General features: G+C 38.5%; 1 protein-coding gene across 4 annotated transcripts in view; it reads left to right on the forward strand.

Annotated features, from left to right (window-relative positions):
• rap1gds1 (RAP1, GTP-GDP dissociation stimulator 1) overlaps positions 1–22,186 on the forward strand; it is a 44,273-nt gene that overhangs the window by 15,753 nt on the left and 6,334 nt on the right. For 3 of the 4 annotated variants that reach the window (XM_072687767.1, XM_072687769.1, XM_072687768.1), the window contains exons 5-11: positions 6,299–6,445; positions 11,625–11,753; positions 13,287–13,412; positions 16,891–17,034; positions 20,912–21,043; positions 21,617–21,751; positions 21,900–22,025. In XM_072687767.1, the coding sequence (XP_072543868.1) occupies positions 6,299–6,445; positions 11,625–11,753; positions 13,287–13,412; positions 16,891–17,034; positions 20,912–21,043; positions 21,617–21,751; positions 21,900–22,025 (939 nt within the window). The remainder of the gene's footprint in view (positions 1–6,298; positions 6,446–11,624; positions 11,754–13,286; positions 13,413–16,890; positions 17,035–20,911; positions 21,044–21,616; positions 21,752–21,899; positions 22,026–22,186) is intronic. The other variant, XM_072687770.1, reaches the window with a different exon arrangement.

Genomic DNA, 22,186 nt, shown 5'->3' on the forward strand with positions numbered 1-22,186 from the left:
ACAGCTCACACACAGCTACAGCTATAAACAGGAGAGATTTACAGAGTGCTGAGTTAGAATGCACTCTGCTTCAATACATGAGTATAAAGCCTTTGGAATAAATATGCAGTGACCCTATGGGTGACTGTAGAGATGATGGGTGGAACACTGTTTTGGCTTTCAGGAGCAAGAAAAGATGTTTTCTAATACAGCACACTCTTAAAAAATAAAGGTGATAAAAAAAACCCAAAGCAGCAGCCCCTAACCCCTATCAGCAACCCACAGATTTATTTTGTGAACGCTATCCGACTATCATATTTACTTGATGTGAGTTTCGGTGATGTGTGGCTTTTGGGATTTAGTAATTCGTTGTTCTACTGATTTCTGAGCCCTGTTTTATATATTTTTTATTAGGTTTTACCCTCATTCATGTGTTGAATTCTTTTGTTTTGCTGCTGTAATCAGACTGCTTTGTAAGCAGATGTAGTTTGGCTAGCTTCATGGCCTTGTAAAATCTTCAGACAAATTGCATTTAGGTCTGTTGTCTCACTAAACCGATTTGCTAAGTCATCCGTGTACTTCAAGTTTGGTTGTTTTTAGTCGATTTACAGAGTGATAATGAGTGTAGGGAGACTGTAGTATCTCATGTTTCTTCTGACTCATGTCAGAGTTTATATTGGCTTAGAATGCAAATCCCTGTGTTTGCCACACAGATAAAGCTCTAATTTAAAATCCCAGATCCCTTGGCTTTTAACGATACTCTGATGTGAGCATTTTAGGCTGATGCCTGATTTCTTATGTATGTATCAGGTGATACTGCTACCAGCCAATTAAGGAAGCAATTATAAAATGCAGAATTTCGTACTGGCATTACAGAGACATTGTCAAATCTAAACAGTTGTCTAATGCCTGTATAATTTTAAAGCAAATATCTGCTGATACTGATATGATTGTAATATCATCATGCATCCCAAATCAAATTGAAAAAGAAAATGGCATCATGGCATCAGATCACTCATTTTTTTAAGCGTGTTATAGTGTAAAAGACATGTTTGTCTATGTTGGTCTATGGCCTATGTTACCTGGAAAAAAAACATTTAAAACATTGGGTTAATGATTGATAAGTGACCATAAATGTTCTGGTAATTAAACATTAAAAGTCAGCAAAGAACATCAACCTGATATTCAATGAACATACATCATTTTTTTTTACCTACTACATGGACTTCTGTAGAAACTGGTGGAGCTACTCTTTGGTAATAAAAATTTGTAAGAACACCTGTATGCGGTTCATAGGCTTTTTAAAGGGTTAAAATAACAGCTTCTGAATCATTCTCATGCTCCAGTGACTTGTAATGGGGAGAATCGTGCCTTTATCGTTGGTACTCTGTGCTCATCACACTGCCAACTGCACTAACTAACTTTGGCAAAGCAGGCAGGAAAACGCTTGCAAAAACAGTGGAAAGCAGATCAGCATATGTGTACAATTCTGTAATATGGCTCTACTGCATCAGCACACATGCTTTCCTGTACCTCTCAGCTTGTCCAGAAATGCATCCTTCAGCGGTGGCCCAAGCAAGAATCATACTTCCCGACTGTAGGGGGAGCCCATGAGCAAGAAATGCCAATTCTCGCATAATATTGCTTCAAGTAATCAACAAGCACAGAGTTCTTCCTATCTTCCTAAAACCTTGTTCTCTGACTCCAGAATGCTCTGTTTATTTAAATTATGTTGATGACAGACTTGATTATGTAACAGAGTAATCATGTTCGATTTGCTGTGTTTCTGAATGCGACAGTTGGAGTTGGGCAAAATGCCAGATCTGCCATATGAAAGGGTGTAAAATTGTTTGTGATATTAATGCTTGATACTGCCATAACAGATGCATGCATCACTGATTTAATAATTTACAGTGTAAATTATTCGCTCACAAGCTGACTCATATATACAACTAATTTAGAGGATGGATCTGTGACATTAGAGCTTTACACAGTAGAGCTCCCCCAACTTTGATCATAGTACATATACATTAACATGTATGTGTAAAGATCAGTGAATAAATCACTCTGAACTATATGGCCTGTTATTGAAATGTACTGTTGCTGTTTAAGGTGGGTGCTTTTGTGTAGTAAGAATGCTCCAAGATTAGAATTCTGGTTCGATATGGATGCCAGTTCATTAAGTTTTATCACATATAGAGATTTATCATCTAAGCTGCTTTCCACAGCATGGGTGCTGATCTGCACGGCAGCATGATTTCACTACTCTTTTGCTTGAGGCAGCAAACCACCCGTCGGAGGGATTCAAACAAATAGCCCTAACTCCTGTTTTAACATTATATATTAAAAAAACATATATAAACTATTTTATAATTCAGTGGGTCAAACAGCAGTTCCATTACAAGTGGAGTGCTGAAACGTCCGCAAACACATTTTACAGCAGTAGTGTGAACACAGCCTTACAGAGAAAAGGACCTGTAGGTGTAAAAAGTTGCCAATATAATAAAACAAATGAGGCATTTTACAGCATTAGCCCAGCAACACCTAAATACTATAATAAATAAAATAAAAAATGTCCTCAAATATTTTTTTGAAATATCAGGCTAATCTAACCTGTTCGATACTGATAGAATTCCGATGTCACCATCCATCCCTGCTTATAGCTCACCACTTGTGATGTTCCGGAAACAGCTCAGCCTGCACCGTTTACACCTGCATCAATAACCCACTTTAGAATTTGGAATTTAGAATTGGCCTTAGATTTAGCTAATACTGGTCTTGGTTTCCTGTCTATGAGCTTAAATTTGTGTTGGTTTAGGTTGGGTTGTGTCCCTAAAGGCTTCACAGTTTGTGTCCTAGTTGTGAGCTCAGTGGCTGGACGTTCAATGGCTTATTCCATTAGCTAATGGTATATCAGCTGAAATCTGGTCAGCAGCAAGTAATCAGCAGTCCCATGCTGATTTCTCTATATTGTTTGTAATCACAAAAGGAAGTCTGAAGAACGAGTCCAAAGCGATGCTCTCTCGAGGTGTCTCTCACTCTGACAGAACTCTTTAATTCCCGCTCTGCTTTCCGGAAGCCTCGCACAGAGCTCGCTCGCTGGCAGACTTTTCTGCCCTGCTCAGCTGTGATTCATACCTCCCCCACTGCTTTGGCTTTTCTCCCAGCTGATTTGATAGTGGCTCCTAATGCAGGAGTCCAGCCTAGCCTAATGCTTGTTGCTGTAAAGGTGAGAACATCCGCAGATTTTAATATAGCCTACTTTTACAGGTTTTTACTAATTAATATGATTTTGGCTGATTTGTAGACAAATCAGCAAGTAGTTGTTGGGATGGAGTTATGCTTAAAGTGACCTTTCCACGCACAAATGTGTTCTTCGGTAGCAAGTTTCACAGAATGCTGGTAAATGTCTTGTTCTGTCTACTTGGAAATTGTAATTTGAGTCTCAAAATTCTGACTGTCAGCCGATTCCAATCCGAATCTGGTGTTGTAATGCTGATTATCAGCTGATACCATTCGATCTTTGTGTTTGTATAACTAATACAGCCACACGTGCTGCTAAGATGTGCTGCTGATTAATGGTGAAGTGTGTGTGTGTGTGTAGTGGTACACACTCTGATCTGCTGTTTTTGAGTATTGATGTGATATAACTGGTTTATAGTGGGTTGAATATTAGCATTAGCATTAGCCTCTATTCAGTTCTGAACTTGCTGTTCAGTGATGGTTTATAGTTCACTTATAGTTTTTAAAGGTTCAGATATTATGGTCTGTTTTCATGTTCCACTGGAAAATAGTTCCACACTGCAGACTTTCAACTCTTTTATTTACCTTCTGAGAACGCCTTTACTGCTACCGGCAGGGTGATAGTTTCCATTAATTGTGCCTTAATGACAGATGGATCAGATGGAGCTCTGAACACTGTGGTTGAAACAATGACTTGAAACTGGATTGGGATTAAAATGGCCGATACCCGATTCATTAAAATATGCCATTGGATCAGACTGGGATATCCCTATTGTACACACAGTACACCTGCTGTATCCTAATAGTATTAGCTTTAATGTTAGTGTGGGCATTGTGGCAAACTACACTACATTCAAATAGCTCAACGTTATGTAGCAAATTAAATTCTGGATTCATTAGGTTTAACTAAAATTTTGCCAAGCTTTTTATTAATGGAAACGCAACTACACCTGAGTTGCTATGAAAGAACACATTGTTCTAAGCATTAATAAATGAATTGGTGTCTATTCACTGGAGACTCTAACATTGCCTATTGGTTTCTATTATTCAGTAGTCTTCTTTGGGTTGCTGTCACCTTCATGTCTTGGCCACATAGTTAAAGCTCTATTGAAAATCATTTGAATATGTTTTCGAGGTGGTTCGAGGTATCTTTTCGTCTTTTCTGAATCCAGCAACCCTCCCCTCTTGCGTCCTTCCTCAGCCTGGGTGACGTGTGTCGTCTCTGCAGCTGTGGCTTTGAGTGATGACCTGTAATTTGCTGGTGCTGGAGAAAGAGATGTTTCCTTCCCCCCTAGCAAAGGGAGAGGACCGGAGATGACATGAGGAGAGTAGAAAAGAAGGGACTGGGGAGGATTCGAGTGGAGCAAAGGTGCAATAGAGCTGATATGACTCGCATGACAGAGTATGAAAAAAGTCACTAATATGATTTTCACTGAAATTGTCAAATACCATGGTAGAGAGGTTTGCATGAAAGGAAAGCATGAGTGTGGTTCTCTTGCTGGTGGAACAGATCGTTTTTAGAATAGTCTGGTTTCTAACCAGGTGTAATGCAAGAGTAAAGACGGACTGGGAGGAACGTCTATAACTTGTAGCTTCACAAATGGGTCTAATAGAATAAAATATCGTTGTTGCACAACTGCAACCAAACTGAGTGATTTTGGCAGCTGGGCCGAAAATAGACTAACTCTAAATTGCAGTTTTCCTCTTTCTTTATTTAAGGTGGAACGGAAAGTTAGAATAAGAAGCCAATTTTAGATCATCTTTTGACTGCTAACTGGTAGTAAGTCGCTGGACATTCCAATTTTGTTCACTGAAATAATGTCACTGGTGAACTCTGTCTAGGGTAGTTTTTTTAAAAATGTCTGTAAATGGCTCCTAAAGAACGCTAGGCACTCTGCAACAGCAAACCTATGGATCGAAACCTAAAACATTAAAAATGTCAAAAAAACATTCACTGTATATATAAAATTGGACTAATATAGCCAAACTGCACAAACATAGACCAGGGAAACTGCATTTGCCAAAAGTACATACTTTTACTTTGGTTATTGGTCACATTAATATTTTTCTAATGTGCTTTTTAACCCCTAATATTTACTAATTACATGTAAAAATTTGCTATTGCCTTTTTATTATTATTATATTTAGCCACATGTTTATGTAATCTAAACATGTTTATTCAGTTAATTAATAGTAGAAACTGTATCATGCACAAAAGATCACTGTGGTGCATGGAGGGGAGGGGAGCACATTTTGCCTGTTGTTTTACTATGGCACACGTTTGACACAGTTGCTACAACAAGTTTGAAGTCTGTTATGTTTTAGTGGTGTAATAATTAGCATTGTATTGATACTAGGCATCACAACAAACAGCAGATATTTCATGAGTAACCATAGCATTCGCTAAGACTGTCAAACACAGTGTTCTGCCATATTAGAGTTGTTGCTTAGTGACTTTGGCAGCTGCGGTGTTAAAGTAGACATATTTCCAGTCATTGTATACTGTTCATACACCCAGTTATGTCTGAAGTCCCTACTGTGCTCAGTCTGTGAGTGCGTTTTTGAGTGGAGAGGCTCTAGGTGGTCTTTCACACTTCAGGGTTGCCTGAGTGTTGCAGTCTGAACGTGACCTGTGCTGGTGTTGTGGCACTTTGAGGTCTGGAGTCAGCTCTTGCCTGTGGGTCTGTTCATCAGGTCATGTCAACCTGACAGCAGCTGGCACACTGGAAATCTGAGAGAGAAAAAAAAACACAGTCCGTGAGGAGGAACTGGATGTTCTGCAGCTACTATTAGGATTTTGCTTTTGATTTTCTGTTGTTTTGCAGCTTTTTCTTCACTGTATTTTTTCAAACAATACTTATTGTTATTAAACATTTCCCCTGTTTTATTGATGACCCTTTTTTATAATAATTATTATTATGATACATCAATCTGTTATCATATGTGATTTCATTTGTCTTAAAGCCTCCTTTTTCTGTCATCTCAATCTCTTATGATTTGCAGGTTCTTGTCTTTTTGTGTCCTTTGTTTCTTGTTTATTGTTTATTGTTTTTTACGTGACCTCTTTGTTTTGCAGATGAGGGCAGAAGTGCAGTTGACGAAGCGGGCGGTGCTCAGATAGTAGCAGAGCACATTAAAGCTCTGGCCCATAACACTGACCCGGCCACCGGGAAGCTCTTGACTGTCTTTTGTGGCATGCTGATGAACTATAGCAATGATAATGGTAATGACCAAACCTAAGAAATGAGTTTGGGTGTTTCCCTGTAGATGTATTCTGTGATGCTCAACAAACTGCCCGTGATTGATGAGGATAGTTGAAGCTATTGGTAATTCTGAATTCAAGTTTGAGACTTGGTTTATTAGCAATTGTATTTGACTTTGTTTGTATTAATATTTAATGGTGTCACAAGTGGGCTAACTGACAGGTTGTTGAGCGTCAGTGCTAAAATCTGTAGGGGACCATCCAAGTCAAGATATATGGAGATTAATTTGTTGTATAAGATTCTGGGTCACTAATGCTTTTCACAATATGCTCTTTGTTAGCTCAATATATTGACAGTAATCTAAAAGTTAGGCTGTGTCAAATCTTTCACTGTGGTTTCATTGTAAAAATCTTTAAAGGTGCATTCTATAAGATTGTAGATATATAAAGTAGATATATTAGATGTATAAAGTAGCCTAAAGCATATCTCTGTTCAATAATGGGTAATATCAGCAATATCAAACTCCTCAAGGTATTATTAGGGGAATGTCAGTTAATATTAATTTTATAAAATAAAATATTTTTTTAATCCTCAACAGAGTTAAATAATAAATTAATCAGATTTTCCCAAAGTGTTAATTAGATTAAGTTGGGCAGATTCCGATTTGGGGATCTGACATCAGTGGATCAATTAGATTTATTTACATAAGTTTAGTTCTGTCCACCGATTTGAGGCATCGCAGCCCCCTAAATTTGTGTTTATCATGAATATCCCATTTCCTATTTAAAATGTATGGAATCTGTTGCCACTCAGGACCAATGTACATGCAGCCTTGAAGATCACCTTTGCCCTCACCCTTGCACTCTACTCTTTCCCACTCTGCTTGGGTGTTGATGTATAGTCCCCAAGACTCAGCTGTGGCCTTATTTCTGTACACCATCTCTGTGATTTAATAGGTATATAGTAGATTGCGATTAGATTTCGACTTTGAGTAAGAAGAGTTTTCTATTTAGTTGTGAAATATAGGTTAAAATTAAATGGTCAAAGTAATATAATATATTTTATAGCTGGTTTAGGAGTAATTATAGATGATTAGAACTAATCTTTTTTTTAATTAATTAAGCCAAGATTAATCCTCTTTAAAACTAAAATGATTAGTATTGTAATATAGGACTGCACATATTAAGGTAATGTATAATAAATCATTTTCTTTTTAAAATTGAGAAGTAGTAGCCTTCTGTTGCTAATCGCAGATAAAACACAATGTTTTCAGCAAATCGGAATATACAATTACTCAAAAAAAAAAAAAAGTTCATCATTAGTGAGGCCTGTGCAAAAGTGTCTACAGAAATGCTTGTAAGTAAGTAAGGGGTGTTATTAATAAATAACATTACTGGGGAACTGAATCAGATAAGATCTGAAAGACCAAGAAAACTCTCAGGAAAAAAAATATACTCACTTGTTCGTCAGGCAAATGAAAAACCCCAAATGACTGCTTGCAAGAACCTGCATGAAAGTTTAGGTGAGTCCAGACCGTGGTGCATTGCTGGCACAAAATAATCTTCATACAAGTGTCATAAGAAAGAAACCCTAACCTTTCACAAAACTCAGAGTCCTAATGCAGAGTAACTAAATTATGATTTACTGAAAATATTGTTTTATGCCTAAACAGCCACAGAGGTTGTGTTTAAAATCCTAAAATGTGGCATTTGCCCATGAGTGCCCATAAGTTTTTTGCACTGCAGTACTTACAGGCCTCTGTAGGGCAGTATGGGATTATCAATGACTAAATATTTGATTCTACATACAGTAATACTTTAATAATTGTAATAATTATTCAGTAACAGAAGGTAATCCAGATGGATTAGCTATGGGTTTGTCCCGTACTGTCCACAACCTTTTATGCCCTGTGTCATAGAGGATACTGGGAGTGTATTTACCTTGGTGTTTTAGTTAAATAATTAATGGATAGGCCAGGCTCCATTTCTGTTTCTCTGATGGAATGAAGATGTAATTACTTTTTATTATCTCTTCTAGCAGCTTGTCTCCTAGGCCGACTAACTTGGGGTCAGAGTTTTTCATTGGCTCTTGCTGTTGGAAAATGCGTAGTGAAATCTGATGTTTATAATTGTTTTTATAATTGAATAGTGCACAAACCACTTGTTATGTAATATGCCTCCTTCTTGTTCTCTTTGTGTCTCTGTCTGTCTGTCTGTCTGTCTTTCTGTCTTTCTTCTTCTACACTGTGTAATTCTGTAGTCTCAAGCTCATCTGTCGCTATCGTGGCAAAATCCTAAACTAAACATGCCCCAAGGAGTGTGTTGATCACATTTTTAGACAAACATAATTGTCCTCAGTCATACTGTGGATTAGCAAATGTGTTGTTACAGTGTGTTATGCTGTTGTACTGAAGTAAATCACTATCCCCAGTGTTTTTGCATGGCTTAAAATGTAAACACTGTACTCAGGTGTAATACCAGACATGCTACAGCAGCCCTGCCCTTCTTATTTGTGATAGATGGTAGATAGGACTTTGACTGTGCAGTTAAAACCTATAAAAGCAAATTCCTTAACAAATTAAATGTCTTTCAGCCTTGACTTCAGAGCCACATCACTCCTCTTTGTGTGTAAATTCTTTCACTAAGACGTTTCTAACAAATGCTTTCGGTTCTCAAGGTTGTTTGAGGAGTTGCTGAAGATGAGTAAAAGTCACACAGTCATGTTTCCAGCCTTGTGCTGGGGTGAAGTGGGACAGTATTATGCAGTGGTTGAAACGTTTGCAATTATGCTGTGTAAATGAGTTTGTGCAGACGCCAGTGGCTGGATGTTTGTAAACTGTCACTGTGGCTAATGTAGCTCTCATTAATATTGATGGAGGCTACAGTGCTCCAGGAGCTTGCCAGCCGGGGCTAGGCTGAAAGAAAGCAGAATAGAGTGAAGCTGCTGCTTTCTGACTTAGAAACATCCGTGCAGTTCCCACTTTACTGAGAGGAGAGGGAGGTCATGGAGACATGTAGAAGATGCAAGTCTTAAACACATTGGCTTCTGTGAGTGTTTGGATATATCAAAGCTTTCAGATGATGCACAATAAAAAAAACAACAAAATATTAACAGTTTGAATATGCTGTAAGGTTGGAACGGGTGATATTGCAAAAAATATCCATGATACATTTTTTTTTTTTACAGTACATGGTTTTCAGCTCTAATCTTATGTGCTGAGTGAAAGTCCAGCTGTACTCTCTCTCACCCTCCATAACTCACCATTGGTTAGCCATACTATTAAACCCCTATGTAATATAGGTCCCCCTCGTGCTGCTCTGACTCATAGAGGCCTGGACTCCATGAGATATTGCCAACATTAATATTTACTGTACTACAGTTTGTGCTACAGTAGCTTTGTTGTTGTTGACCATTGAACCAAATGGTCTAACCTTCACTCCCTGTGTGCATCAGGGAGCCCATGACCCTGTCACCCACCCATGGACATTTTTGGTAGGTAGTAACCACTACATACCGAACCACTAACAACTTATAACACTTGCCTGACCATTTGGAGATGCTTCGATCCAGTCGTCTTTTTTTTATCACAGTTTGGCTCAATCCACAAATATTTGTCCTGCTTTCAACGTATTAACTTCAGGACCTGACTGTTCAACTGCTGGCTAATATTTATATCCCACGTCTTGACAGGTAACAAGAAAATCAATGCTATACACTACACATCAGTGGTTAGTACCTACCAAAATCGACCCGATTAAGGACAACTGGTGAACTGGTCACAGGGTCATGGGTGCCCAAGATTGATGTATATGTATGCATAGGGAGTGAAGCATAGAGAGCTGATCAATGTTTGTGTGCACTTAGTAATTGGGTTTTCTGGTATGTTTTTGTAAGGAAAACACATCTAATTTATTGGTTGCGGTACTCGACTTGACCTGTAGATAGAGAGTAGGTTTAAAAAAGCATTTCTTTAAATATGGGAGATATAGCTCAGGACACTATGAAAAGTAAGGCTGCTTCCTGCTTAACCCTGCATTGCTTTTGTGTCCATGGTACATGCACTGTTTTATTGCCTCTTTGCCTCAGCCACAGTTTCCAGACCTCAGCTTCTTCTTCTCTCTCACTCCTGTTTCCATTAGTTCTCCCAAATGCTTTTATGTCTCGGTCTCATTCCTCCCTTTTTTTTATCACTCCCTCTTGGCCCGTCTCCTTTTTGTCTGCTTCTCCTGTTTTTTTTTTTTTTTCCCTCTTCTTCTTCTTCTTCTAATTCTTCTTGTGCCTCTAGTGCTCTGTATCTGGGTCCTTGAGTACAGTTTCCTCAGTCCTAGCTATGCTCTAGAAGATTCTTTGAGGCTACTTTAAGTTGCCCATATTGCTGTCACAAATGTACAAATGCACACACACAGCTCGTTTAGTCCCTGTGGCGAAATACTGCCAATAGAATAGGACTACGCCTACGGACTGGAGGACTATAAAACCACTAGCATTGAGCTGTGGAGCAGTGGAACTGTGATTTTTGGAATGATGGTGCTCCATCTAAGACTTTTGGGATGAGTTGGATTGGTGATCATTCAACATCTTAATATCAATAACGTTTGTGTCGCTTACTGCAATCAAATCCTCTCAGCAATGCTCCACATTTCAAGCAGAAAAGCAGAAAGCCTTCCCTGGACAGTAGAGACAGTTACTCAAACAAAAGCAGGATTAAGTCTTTTTAAAATATCCTTGCTTTCAGAAAAAAACGACAAATGTGTCCCAATACTTTTGTCCTCCTATCCTGGTATAAGAATTTTCAGGCAAAAAGAATTGTTTCAGTGTAGGACAGCACACCCTGTCCTTGTGATATCTCCGAACTGTCACTTTGAGGGTTTGATCTCACACATGGGTGTGTGTCTAAGGCAGATGAAGTGTTCAGACCTACAGGATACTCAGCTGAGGTGTTGATTAAGGCACTTCATTTTGCATTAGCATTTAGGATGTAGGCTCTTTGTATATCAAGTTTAGTTGTCTGCTAATCAAGTAACACCTTACTTGTTAATGTAGTTGACATAGTGCTAAATATCACTTCCTTTTGCTTCAGTTTAGCAACAGCTACAATATCCCAGAGATGTGGTTTACAGCTAACAACTCCATTTTGTTGCAGTGAAGCATTTGAATACTGATGGTGGTATAACATGTCTCATCTCTTTGCATCCCCAGACACATTGCAGGCCCAGCTGATTAGCATGGGGGTGATCCCCACTCTGGTGAAGCTCCTGGGAGTTCACTCACAGAACACAGCGCTAACAGAAATGTGCCTCATCGCTTTCGGAAACCTGGCGGAACTGGGTGAGTAACTGACGCAATTGCCATTCTTTGAGGCTGCTCTCTCTGTCTGCTACAAGGACGAGAGAAATGGGGTTAGATCCTTAACTGCAACTGAAACTGCTATTTGCCTAGCACGTGTTGTCGCCCTGGTTGATGCTGCCATGCACTGTATCAGTACAGTCCTCATTTTATTGCAAAAAGGATTTTCAGATGCTTTTCAAGAGCCCTGTTGAACTAAAATGAACAAAGACTAGCAGAGGTTTGGTTCCCACCAGTTTGGTCTCTGACAACACCGACCCAACAAGAGAGATCAGAGTTATTCTTATAATCAGGTAGCTAATGCTAGCACTACAACAGATACTCCTACTACTAATGCTACTGATGCTATAAAGCAGGGAAGAATTATTTTGCATGGTGTTCATTGTCCAAATTTTCAGATCTCCGAGTCCTCCGCTGTTTTGTTGTGGCCACTGTGTTTTGTGTTAAATATGTTAAAGTATTACTGCATGAACAACAACAAAAAATATACAGTTGCTTTCAAAATGATTCAACCCCATCACGAATTAGGTTTACTAGTTACATTTACACACCTCCGGCTGTGTGCTGTAAACCAATCAAACAAGACCAATGTAAACAGCTCATAGCAGAGCACCCCTTAGTTCTGACCTGCTGCTAACGTGATGCTTCTGGCAGCATTCCTGAGGAATCTTAGCCCATTTCCTATGGGTAATGGCCTCTAGTTCAATAATTATAGTCATGGGTTTGTATGCTACAATCACCTTCTTCAAATGGGGTTCAATTCAAGAGAACTGTGCCACTACAGAATCTTCCTGGGCTTCTTCTGAAACCAAACCTTTTTACCAAACAGAGTAACACTATGTTGAGTATGAATATTGGGTAGATATTAGCAGAACATGCAGATCAATTTAGCCTGAAATATTAAAGAATTGCTTGTAGTTTTTATAACATGAAACAAAGTAGTGCAAATGATAATAACAGTAGGGCTAGAGCAGTGGGATGTTTGAGTAATTTGAGTCAGGTATATGCCATTCTACCTTCTCTAATTCACATTTTGTCAGTTTTTATAAAATGGCAGATGTATCAGAGTGTTTAGTCTAGTTGTGAGTCAGTCACGGGTAAGTCCGAGTCAGCATGCAACTTGCATGAGCCTGGAGAATGTTCCTCCTCACTTTCATCTACAGAGGTGGAACTCAAAACTAGTAAAACATCATGCCTTGAAACAAGGAACATTCAGTGTAACTTCTGTTAATGTCTGTTTTCATCTGTTGTTAGTTCTGTTGTGGTACACATGTACATGTCGGTGGTTAACACAAGTTACATGTGCAATTTCTAAACTTCTGAACAATGGAATTGAAAGTCTTAAAAGAAGCTTCCTTAGTTCTCCCTGTCTAGTATCTGTCTGACCAGCGCAAACCATGTCTACCATGTCCATCCATGAGGACAATAATGGTAATAAAAAGAGAGCTTGGAGAGGGGATTGGTTGTGTGTTATGCCCTTCTGAAGGCTAAGTTTTGTTTTTTTTCTTTTTCCAGAATCCAGTAAGGAGCAGTTTGCGTCTACGAATATTGCTGAGGAGCTGGTGAGGCTGTTCCGGAAGCAGGCGGAACATGAAAAGAAAGAGATGATTTTCGAGGTGCTGGCGCCACTGGCTGAAAATGGTAAGTGTTGAAAGCTGAGGGAACTGGCCACATTTCAGTGTTGTCTGGTAGATTTTATGAAACCAGTGGGTGGTCTTTGGATGCATAACAAGGTTTGTTTATACAGTCATTGTTTCAGCACAGCATGGCATTCATGAATCTACTTGGCAAGTGAAATATATGAGGCCTGAGGGCTCAATAGTGCAGTGTAACTAAATATAGAGTAGACTCTGTGGCCAGCTCCACTGACATACTGCCTTTGAACTGAACATGGCCTGTGTTGTCCACTCCAGCAGCCTCAGTGATGTTTCACCTCAGCTCTTAGTCCAACACGTCTCACGGAGTATCATATGAGGCACTATGGTCACCTCTTGCAACGGAATGTTAGAAATCATATTCTACACGTGTCTTTCTGTAAGCATGTGCATTGTGTGTAAGAACAAATTGTTTTGATTAGCTAAGTTAACTTACAGAATTTTACAAGAATTGGTGGCAATGAATGTTGCATTTCTTTACTCTTTCTAGAGTAACTTGGTTGGACTGTGTGTGCCAGTTAGTACAAGTATAGCTACAGGAATTATAGGTCTACTACACTTCTCCAGACAGACCAGTTTTACAGAATGGTCTACAATTAGGCAGATGCTGGAGTGGTTCGAGCTCAGTCTGTTTGGATAATAAGTGCTGTCACTTGCCCCCTGTGCCATTGCGCCCACAGTAGGAGTGTGTGTTGCTGGAGCAGCTGCGGCTGCACTGTTGCTGTGACATCAGATCTGCTCTCAGCTGCCTCTTTTGTCTGGGAGACTGTCTGAATATTTTCAAGAGAAAAGTAATGTGCATTTATGTGTGCATCTTTGTTTTTTTGTTTTGTTTTGTTTAATGTTCTGCTTCAAATGAGTGACAGCCCACAATAAGGTTAAGGTTAGGTTTATGGTTAGAAGATATTATTAAGTAGTTAGGGCACATACCTACTGATTTATTATATACATATGGGTAACTAAATATAAACAGTCGTGTGAGAAAACAACCCATGAAATCCTTATTTAAATATTGAGAGAGGTGCTATAAATAAAAACCTTTTAAAACTGAAGCAAGGGTTTCCACCTCACACACCTTCTTTCTGATGGTAGATGCATGTACTGTGGCAAGAGCTACCTGTAGGTCTTATAATGACATTTTGGGATTGTTGGAGACTTCTTTGCACATCCTGTTGTCTGCTCTTGGCCTTAACTTGCTAGGATCACCTGATTCGACAGCGGAACGAGTGATTTGTAAGTGTTCTGAGATCTTTTTAAAAGATCCTAGACTCCTGAATCTCCTCTGAACCGTCTTTCTGAAGACCTCGGAGAGCTCTTTGGCTCTACCACTCACTTCTTCAATTAAGAGCAAACCAAGCATAATGTCTGATGTTTAAATAAGACAGGCTCCTCTAAAATCCTCCCTTATGATGTTCAGCAGCTGATGTGCTGCACCTCATTCTAATGTAGGCAGTTGAAGTGTAGCATTGTAGTAGTAAATGTGGCAGTATCATATCCTTTTTCCTCATAGGAACATTAGAAACATTCAGTTAAAACATTTACAAAACAGATCAGTTCAGTTTTAAATTGAAATCATTTGCTTTTTAAAATTCTGTTCATATAGTTTTCATGGGGTGTCCTAATTTATATGAATGCATATCATCGCTGTCATGCAAAAACCTTTTTCATATTTCACTTTTTGACATAATGTGAATCTGACAGTTATGTTTTTATATTGTGCCAAAAGTTTTTTACTTTTCCTGTAAAGTTGATTTTTTGGATATTATTGTTTTTGTCTGGACCAATACAATAATAATAATAATTATTATTATTAATAATAATAATTATTATTCAGTTATATATGGGTACATATATTTATTACATAAAGAAAATATTGCATAACCCTGCATATACAGCTATATGTATGAGCACCCCACATCCTGACATTGTATAAAACCAGTGTGAATGCTTGTGTGCTTCTGTTTAGTCAGAGAGGCTAGATAACAACTAATGGAGAAATGTGTTTATGTGCATAATACGCATGTGTGAGCTGCACAAACGTCCGTGTGTGAAATATAAAAGAGCAGATAAGCTGCAGGGAGAGCTTGTGTAAGAGGTGCATTTTGAAAAAAAAGGAGGGAGAGAGTGAGAGAAAAAGAGAGAGAGTGAGAAAGTTGAGAATTTATTCTTATTCTAATGAAGAGGGAGATGAAGAGAGTGCAGACGGTGCTGAATTACAGCCTGCGAGGGGTAAGGAGAGAGAGAGGAAAAGTACGAGTGATGGAGAGTGCGAGTATGTTGGAGAGAGAGTGTGTCTCCGGTGAGAGAGTGACCGGCTGGCTGCTTGTTATCATTCAGTGCACAGAGGCGCTCTCCCGGACTGCCAGTCTGCCAGTCTCCAAGACAACGTCCTACTTAAAGCCACTACACAGCCCGGGAGGGAGAGGGAGCGCGAGGTAGAGCGAGAGAGAGAGAGAGAGAGAGAGAGAAAGAGTACCTAAACGTTGCAGGGGTTTCATAACCAGCCAAGAGTCACAAAGGCAGCCATATGTCTACAGCTGGCCTGTGTTCATGTATTTAGATATGTGGGTTTGTCCTTAGCTTTGCTGGGAAAGGGTTGCTTAGTTACCTGCTTGGGATATGCTTATAGGATTAGGTTTATATTACAGATGGCACCAAAGCAATACCTAAAATCTGCATTGGGCCGATATCAGCAGATTTTGAAAAGAAAGAATGAATCCGCTTTAGAGCAGCACTGTAGCATTTCTACCTTTAATGGTTTCGAAATCATTTTGATGCTCCACTGACCTGTAATAAGGAGAAGCGCCTCTGTTGTTGTCACTAACTGCACTATGTAACTTCTGGAAACTGTGTAACCATATCTTACATATATATATATATATATATATATATATATATATATATATATATATATATATATATATATATATGTATGTATGTAATTTTTCACATTATGCTTCTTTAATCCTAACTGGTCGAGCCTTTAATTGTTAATTATTTACAAAGTACTGAATTAGATTAGATTATCAATCAGCTGTAGGAAAACCTTGTATCTCCAATTCTCACCTTGTGTCTTGATGAATGGACCAATAGAATTGCTCCAATGTGAATAATTATATATATGTTTTTTTGTTTTTTGTTTTTTTTTTCATTGAAAGTTAAGAAGGTTTCTTAATTCTTATTAAAAGTTGCCGTTTTGGAGATGCATGTTTTTTGTTTTGTTTTGTTCTCTTTAATGCTGTTTAATATTCATATAGTATTAATGATGATGAACACAAAGCTGTGTGCTTGATCTTTGCTGAGATACTTTGGAGGGCTGATGGAAATTGCGTTAGCAGCAGTCTATTTCAGGAAATACATTAGATTCCCCTAATCCTTTTTACTCTTTTTTTTGTAGCTTTGATCATTTTTATCTTTCTTTTTTTCCTCCCCCCCCCCCCCATCACTCTCTCTTTCTTTTTCAGATGCGATAAAACTGCAGCTGGTGGAGGCAGGGCTGGTGGAGTGTCTGTTGGATGTGGTTGGTCAGACAGTGGACAGTGACAGAGAGGAGGATGTGGCTCAGCTCAAAACAGCTTCGGACCTCATGGTGCTGCTGCTTTTAGGAGGTATGGCACCAGTCTTTGGCCTGTTATTTCTGTTATTTGTGTTTATTTATAGATACTTGTATCAAGAAAATGCCTGAAGTCCAGCTAATAATTTAACTATATGTGCATGAAAAACAGTAATACAGTACAGTGAGGAAGTATTTTCAGTGAAATTTTTATTGCTTTGGATAGATTCTCTCTACATTTTTCATATTACTTGCTGATGTTAAAGTACAGAAGGACAGCTTTAAGGGTATAACATAACATAACGAAAAAATCACATAGCAATTCCATCCCATTTTACATGTTTTAGTTTAATAGATACTATAAATAATCTTTCCAACCTCAATACGCTAAATAGACAAAAGTATTGCACTGCACATTACACCTACGGGCGTTTTTATGACCTCCCATTGCACCAAAGACATTTAAATGGAGTTGATCCCCCTCTACTGCTCTGCAGTTATTAAGTCAGCAAAGTGGTGGGGGGGTTATGCACAGTGCGCCTCAGCAGTCGGTGACCCTGCTTTGTAACTTTATATGGTCTGCTGCTTCGTAGCTGAGTTGCAGTGGTTTCGTGGTTTTAGTAATACCACTCACAGTTTATCACCAACTGACTTGTTGCAACAGTGGCATCCTATAACAGTACCACACTGGAATTTAGTGACCTTTTTCACTAATATCTGTAAAGGCTGACTAGCGGCTTGATTTTATACACATATGGCAATGGGACTTAATGAAATACCTGAATTCAATGATTAAGAGATGTGTCCCAATACTTTAGTCCATATAGTGTACATATTGAACATATCTGAATAAATCTAAATATTATTAAAATATTGTAAAAAGAGCAAACAAAAAATAGACAAATTTAGTTTTGACCACAATATAGAATGACAAAGTAATGAAAACAAGTTTTATTAACATTAAATCTATAGTGCTGTTTCTAAATATATACATATGGACTTCTCTCATTGTCTGGATTTAATGCTACGTTAAAGCTCTGTGTGGAGGCTATAGGCCTTATTGTTTGTCTGATCCTTACATATTCCAAAAGAGTGATATAAAAATATTTGTATGACTTCTACACACAACTCCGTAATTAGAAAACCGCTACGTTATTAAAATAGGGTCTTCAGGGTGAATCCTGAAAAACATCTGTCTAAACATCTGGTCAAACGTCATAAATGATATTGCTTGAGGAATATGTGAATATAAAGGGAGAGAGGACAGACATATAATATCTATATTTATTAGACTTGCAGATAAAATGTAAACATTCTCAAGGCATTTAGAACTTCCTCAGTGCGTTAATTGTATGCCAGCCAACACTATTATATAGATTAAACAAAGGTGTATACCACCCCTTTTAGTGACCTCATCAGCAGGTCGTAAAATTTCCTTCAAAATGACATTAAAAAATATACAAAAATAATAATGTTAACCAACATTAACAGATGAACATATATATACATTGTATTCAGACCTGTTCTCACTAACCAATTAAGGAAAACAAATTCAAGAAAACAAGTCATGTTCACTGTATTCACCTTTAAAATATATCAAGCCCCTCTCTGCAGGAGATGCTGTCAGTCTCCACCCCTTGGCATTATAAGAATATAACCAAAGCATGTAACTGAAACTTGAAACTGTTCAAACTTATTAGTTTGCTTCCTTCTCTTCCATACATAACGGTAACTACCAAAATTACTACGCTAACTACTTTTGTACTGTGTTTAGTAAGGTTGTCTTATGATGTTAAGATTTATCAATGTCCGATCAGTGTCTGATATTTTGTGCGCTGATGGCCAACTGCAAAATTACATATTCAAGAAGTCTGTATTGTTTCACCATAGCAGCTGTTCTTGGCTGGAAACAGCCAAGTTTGAAAAACTGAGAGGACAGGCTTTAGGAAGAGAAGTTGGTGTGCACTGCGGACAAACAACATCTGTTCAAACATTACTGTGAAACCAGCAGGAACCTTATAGCTTGTGTGCAATTAACTCAGTCACATTACAATGAAGTGTCCAGAGAAAATAATTATTTCATTCTTACATAAACATCAGTTACATAATCACAGGAGAGATCTATACAGTGCTGTGTACTGTGCTGTCACACATTTCACACTGAGAGAGATTTCTACATCTCTGGATGCTGAGAGAGGTAGAGAGTGAGAATCCTCTTTGTTGACAAGGATGTGCAGCATTCCTCTCTGTACTTCTCAGGCTCCTGAGTGTACAGGAGGCAGAGCAGGATGTATTTTTCATCCCTGTCTGAATAATTAATGCTAGCAGTGGGTCCTAGGGTGCAAAAACAATCTGACTTCCACTGTGTGAATTTTTATGGATGGAAAGAACGCTTTCTTCTGGGTTTCCTCTTGGTGAGCAAGTGGGCTTCAGGGATCCTTCTCTAAAATCATGCATTGTAAAGACATGTTCCTCAGTTGTGATAAAGGGCTGAGCTAGCTTTCTAATAGTGTGGCTGCTTGGGTCTCTGATGTTATCTAATGTCATTTAAAAGTAAAGGATTTACATGATGAATTACTGGTTATGCCATTAATCATTTCCAGTGTGAGAATTAACATTACTATTACTGTTAGGTTTTTAACTGTAAGAAGTAACACATGGTAGGCCAATTACAACCTTTGCTGCCTGCTTGAAGTTAATTTTATGACTCACAATAATAAATTACCCTCAGTATTGTCTAATAACAGCTTAAAATACACTATTGATAAAAGTATTGGGACACGTCTCCTAATCATTAAATTCAAATGTTTAATTCAGTCCCATTGCTACAATAGTATAAAATCAAGCCTCTAATGATGCAGTCTGCCTTTACAGACATTAGCGAAAGAATGGGTGGTTCTAAAGAGCTCACTGAATTCTTACAGAATAATCAAGCTTGGTTCTTGATTATTTAATTACAAATTGTGATTTAATAATTGTGTATACATGCTTATTGCTCTACAGAATATGTGTACAGTGTATAAGTATGAGTGTGTAGTGTAATGGTCTTTTTCACATCGTGAACCATTCCCTTTTTTCTACAGCTTTAGACCTAATTCCAGCATGGGACTGAAATACCAAGCTATTCCAGTGTGGTGCAGTTCCACCATCATCTGTGTGAGCGGAGTGGTTTTATTGAAAAGTGGAAGCGTTTAGGAACCTCAGCAACGCCGTGTCGGACCACGTAAAGTTACAAAACAGGGTGCAAAACTTGCCAACACTCTGCTGACTCAAAAACTGCTGTCCCAAACCTGCTGCTTTAGCTGCAGAGGGGGATCAACTCCATATAAATGATAATGCATTTAGAATGGGATGTCAGAAAGGCTCCTGTAGGTGTACTGTCCCAAAACCTTTGTCCATTTAGTGTATATTGAATTATTTCAAGCATGTGCACCTTTAAAGTAAGTGCTATGTTTGTCTGTAATGCAAATCCAGGGCGGTCTAGTACCGTCTACATTTTAGAACAATTTATATATCTCAGCATCAGTGCTGGCAGAAGCAGATATGTTGGTAAACAATATCAGATCCTGGCATTGATCCAGAACTCCCATATCAATGCATCCTGCCTTAAGGTAAAATAAGAAAAAAAAGGGATGACTGATTTTTTTGGTTGGTCTGATTATGATTCATTAAAAATAGGATAAAAGTATTTTCCAGTAGGGCAATGCCTTTAATCTCAGAGAGAGTAGACTACAGCAATCAAACTCTGGTGTTTACATGCATTGAACACCGCTTTCATGGCCTTTTCTGGGAAAGTAACCAGTCCCCTATTACGCAGCTCTCTGTGACCGTGAAGTACTTTAAAGTAGATTTTTGTGAGCAGTGCTTGAGTCACTGTGGTTACTGCATATCCCTGTAATGAAGGAGTCATGGTAATTCATTTTGTTTTCCAGATGAGTCGATGCAAAAGCTGTTTGAGGGGGGGAAAGGCAGCGTTTTCCAGAGGGTTCTCTCTTGGGTTCCATCTAACAACCACCAACTGCAGCTAGCTGGGGCGCTGGCTATTGCAAACTTTGCCCGTAATGGTGAGAGCTTCAGCATAATCTTACATTTGGTAACAGTTTCACAAAAATGAACTATCATATATATATATATATCATAAAGATGTATTAGATGTAAGTAGCATTAAGAGCAAATATTTTTCCAGTCTGTTGTTCCATTTGGTAGTTTTAGCTTTACAGTGATTAACTATTACAGATACCAGGAACACACATGCATACCAAGTAACGCATGCTGTGGTGCTCTGTGACCAAATTAAGACTTGGACACTGCAGTGAGGATTCCTCTAAGATCTCTTAATGTTTATAGAGATACATTCCTCAATGGGACCTGTCCCTATAAGACTGGATACACTGGAGTTAACAGAGCTCTAATACTGTAGCTTGGTTCTTGATTAGGTAGTTTATAAATTGGGATTAATAATTATATGTACAAGCTTATTGCTCTATAGAATATCTTAGCACTACAGTGTATAAATATGAGTGTGTAGTACAATGGTCTGATTCACATTGTGAGCCATCACCTTTCTCCATGTCTACAGCTTTAGACCTTACATTTTACCAAAGATGTTAATAAGCGTGTTTTCTCCTTCCCATCAGATGGCAACTGCATCCACATGGTAGATACAGGTATTGTACAGAGGCTGCTGGAGCTGCTGGACAGACATGTTGAAGAGGGCAATGTTACAGTACAGCATGCAGCTCTCAGTGCCCTGAGGAACCTGGCCATTCCAGGTCAGTGCTAAAAACCTCACCTTGTCACGTTTTTGCACCTTAGCTTCCTTACAGACCTTATTTGAATATGTGTACAACTAAGTTAGGGCTACAGCGTAATTTATTGACTTATATTGCAGCCTAATACAGTTTTCTCTCTCTTCTTTAGTGGTAAACAAATCTAAGATGCTCTCCGCCGGTGTAGCTGATGTGGTGCTGAAGTTTCTCCAGTCAGAGATGCCACCAGTTCAGTTCAAGTTGCTGGGAACGCTACGGATGCTCATCGACACACAAGGTAGCAATTGCCAAAAGGCATAAATTGTTCCGTTTGCGCTAATTTAATGAACTTGTGGTTATTTCCTTCTGCTTGCTTTCCTTCTGTATGCTATTTGAAATCTACACTAAAAATAGGGTTAAAAAGGTGACAATTTAGCTGCTGAAAATTCTGAATGTTTA

This window comes from Salminus brasiliensis, chromosome 9 (assembly GCF_030463535.1).
Source record: "Salminus brasiliensis chromosome 9, fSalBra1.hap2, whole genome shotgun sequence".
Lineage (NCBI taxonomy): Eukaryota > Metazoa > Chordata > Actinopteri > Characiformes > Bryconidae > Salminus > Salminus brasiliensis.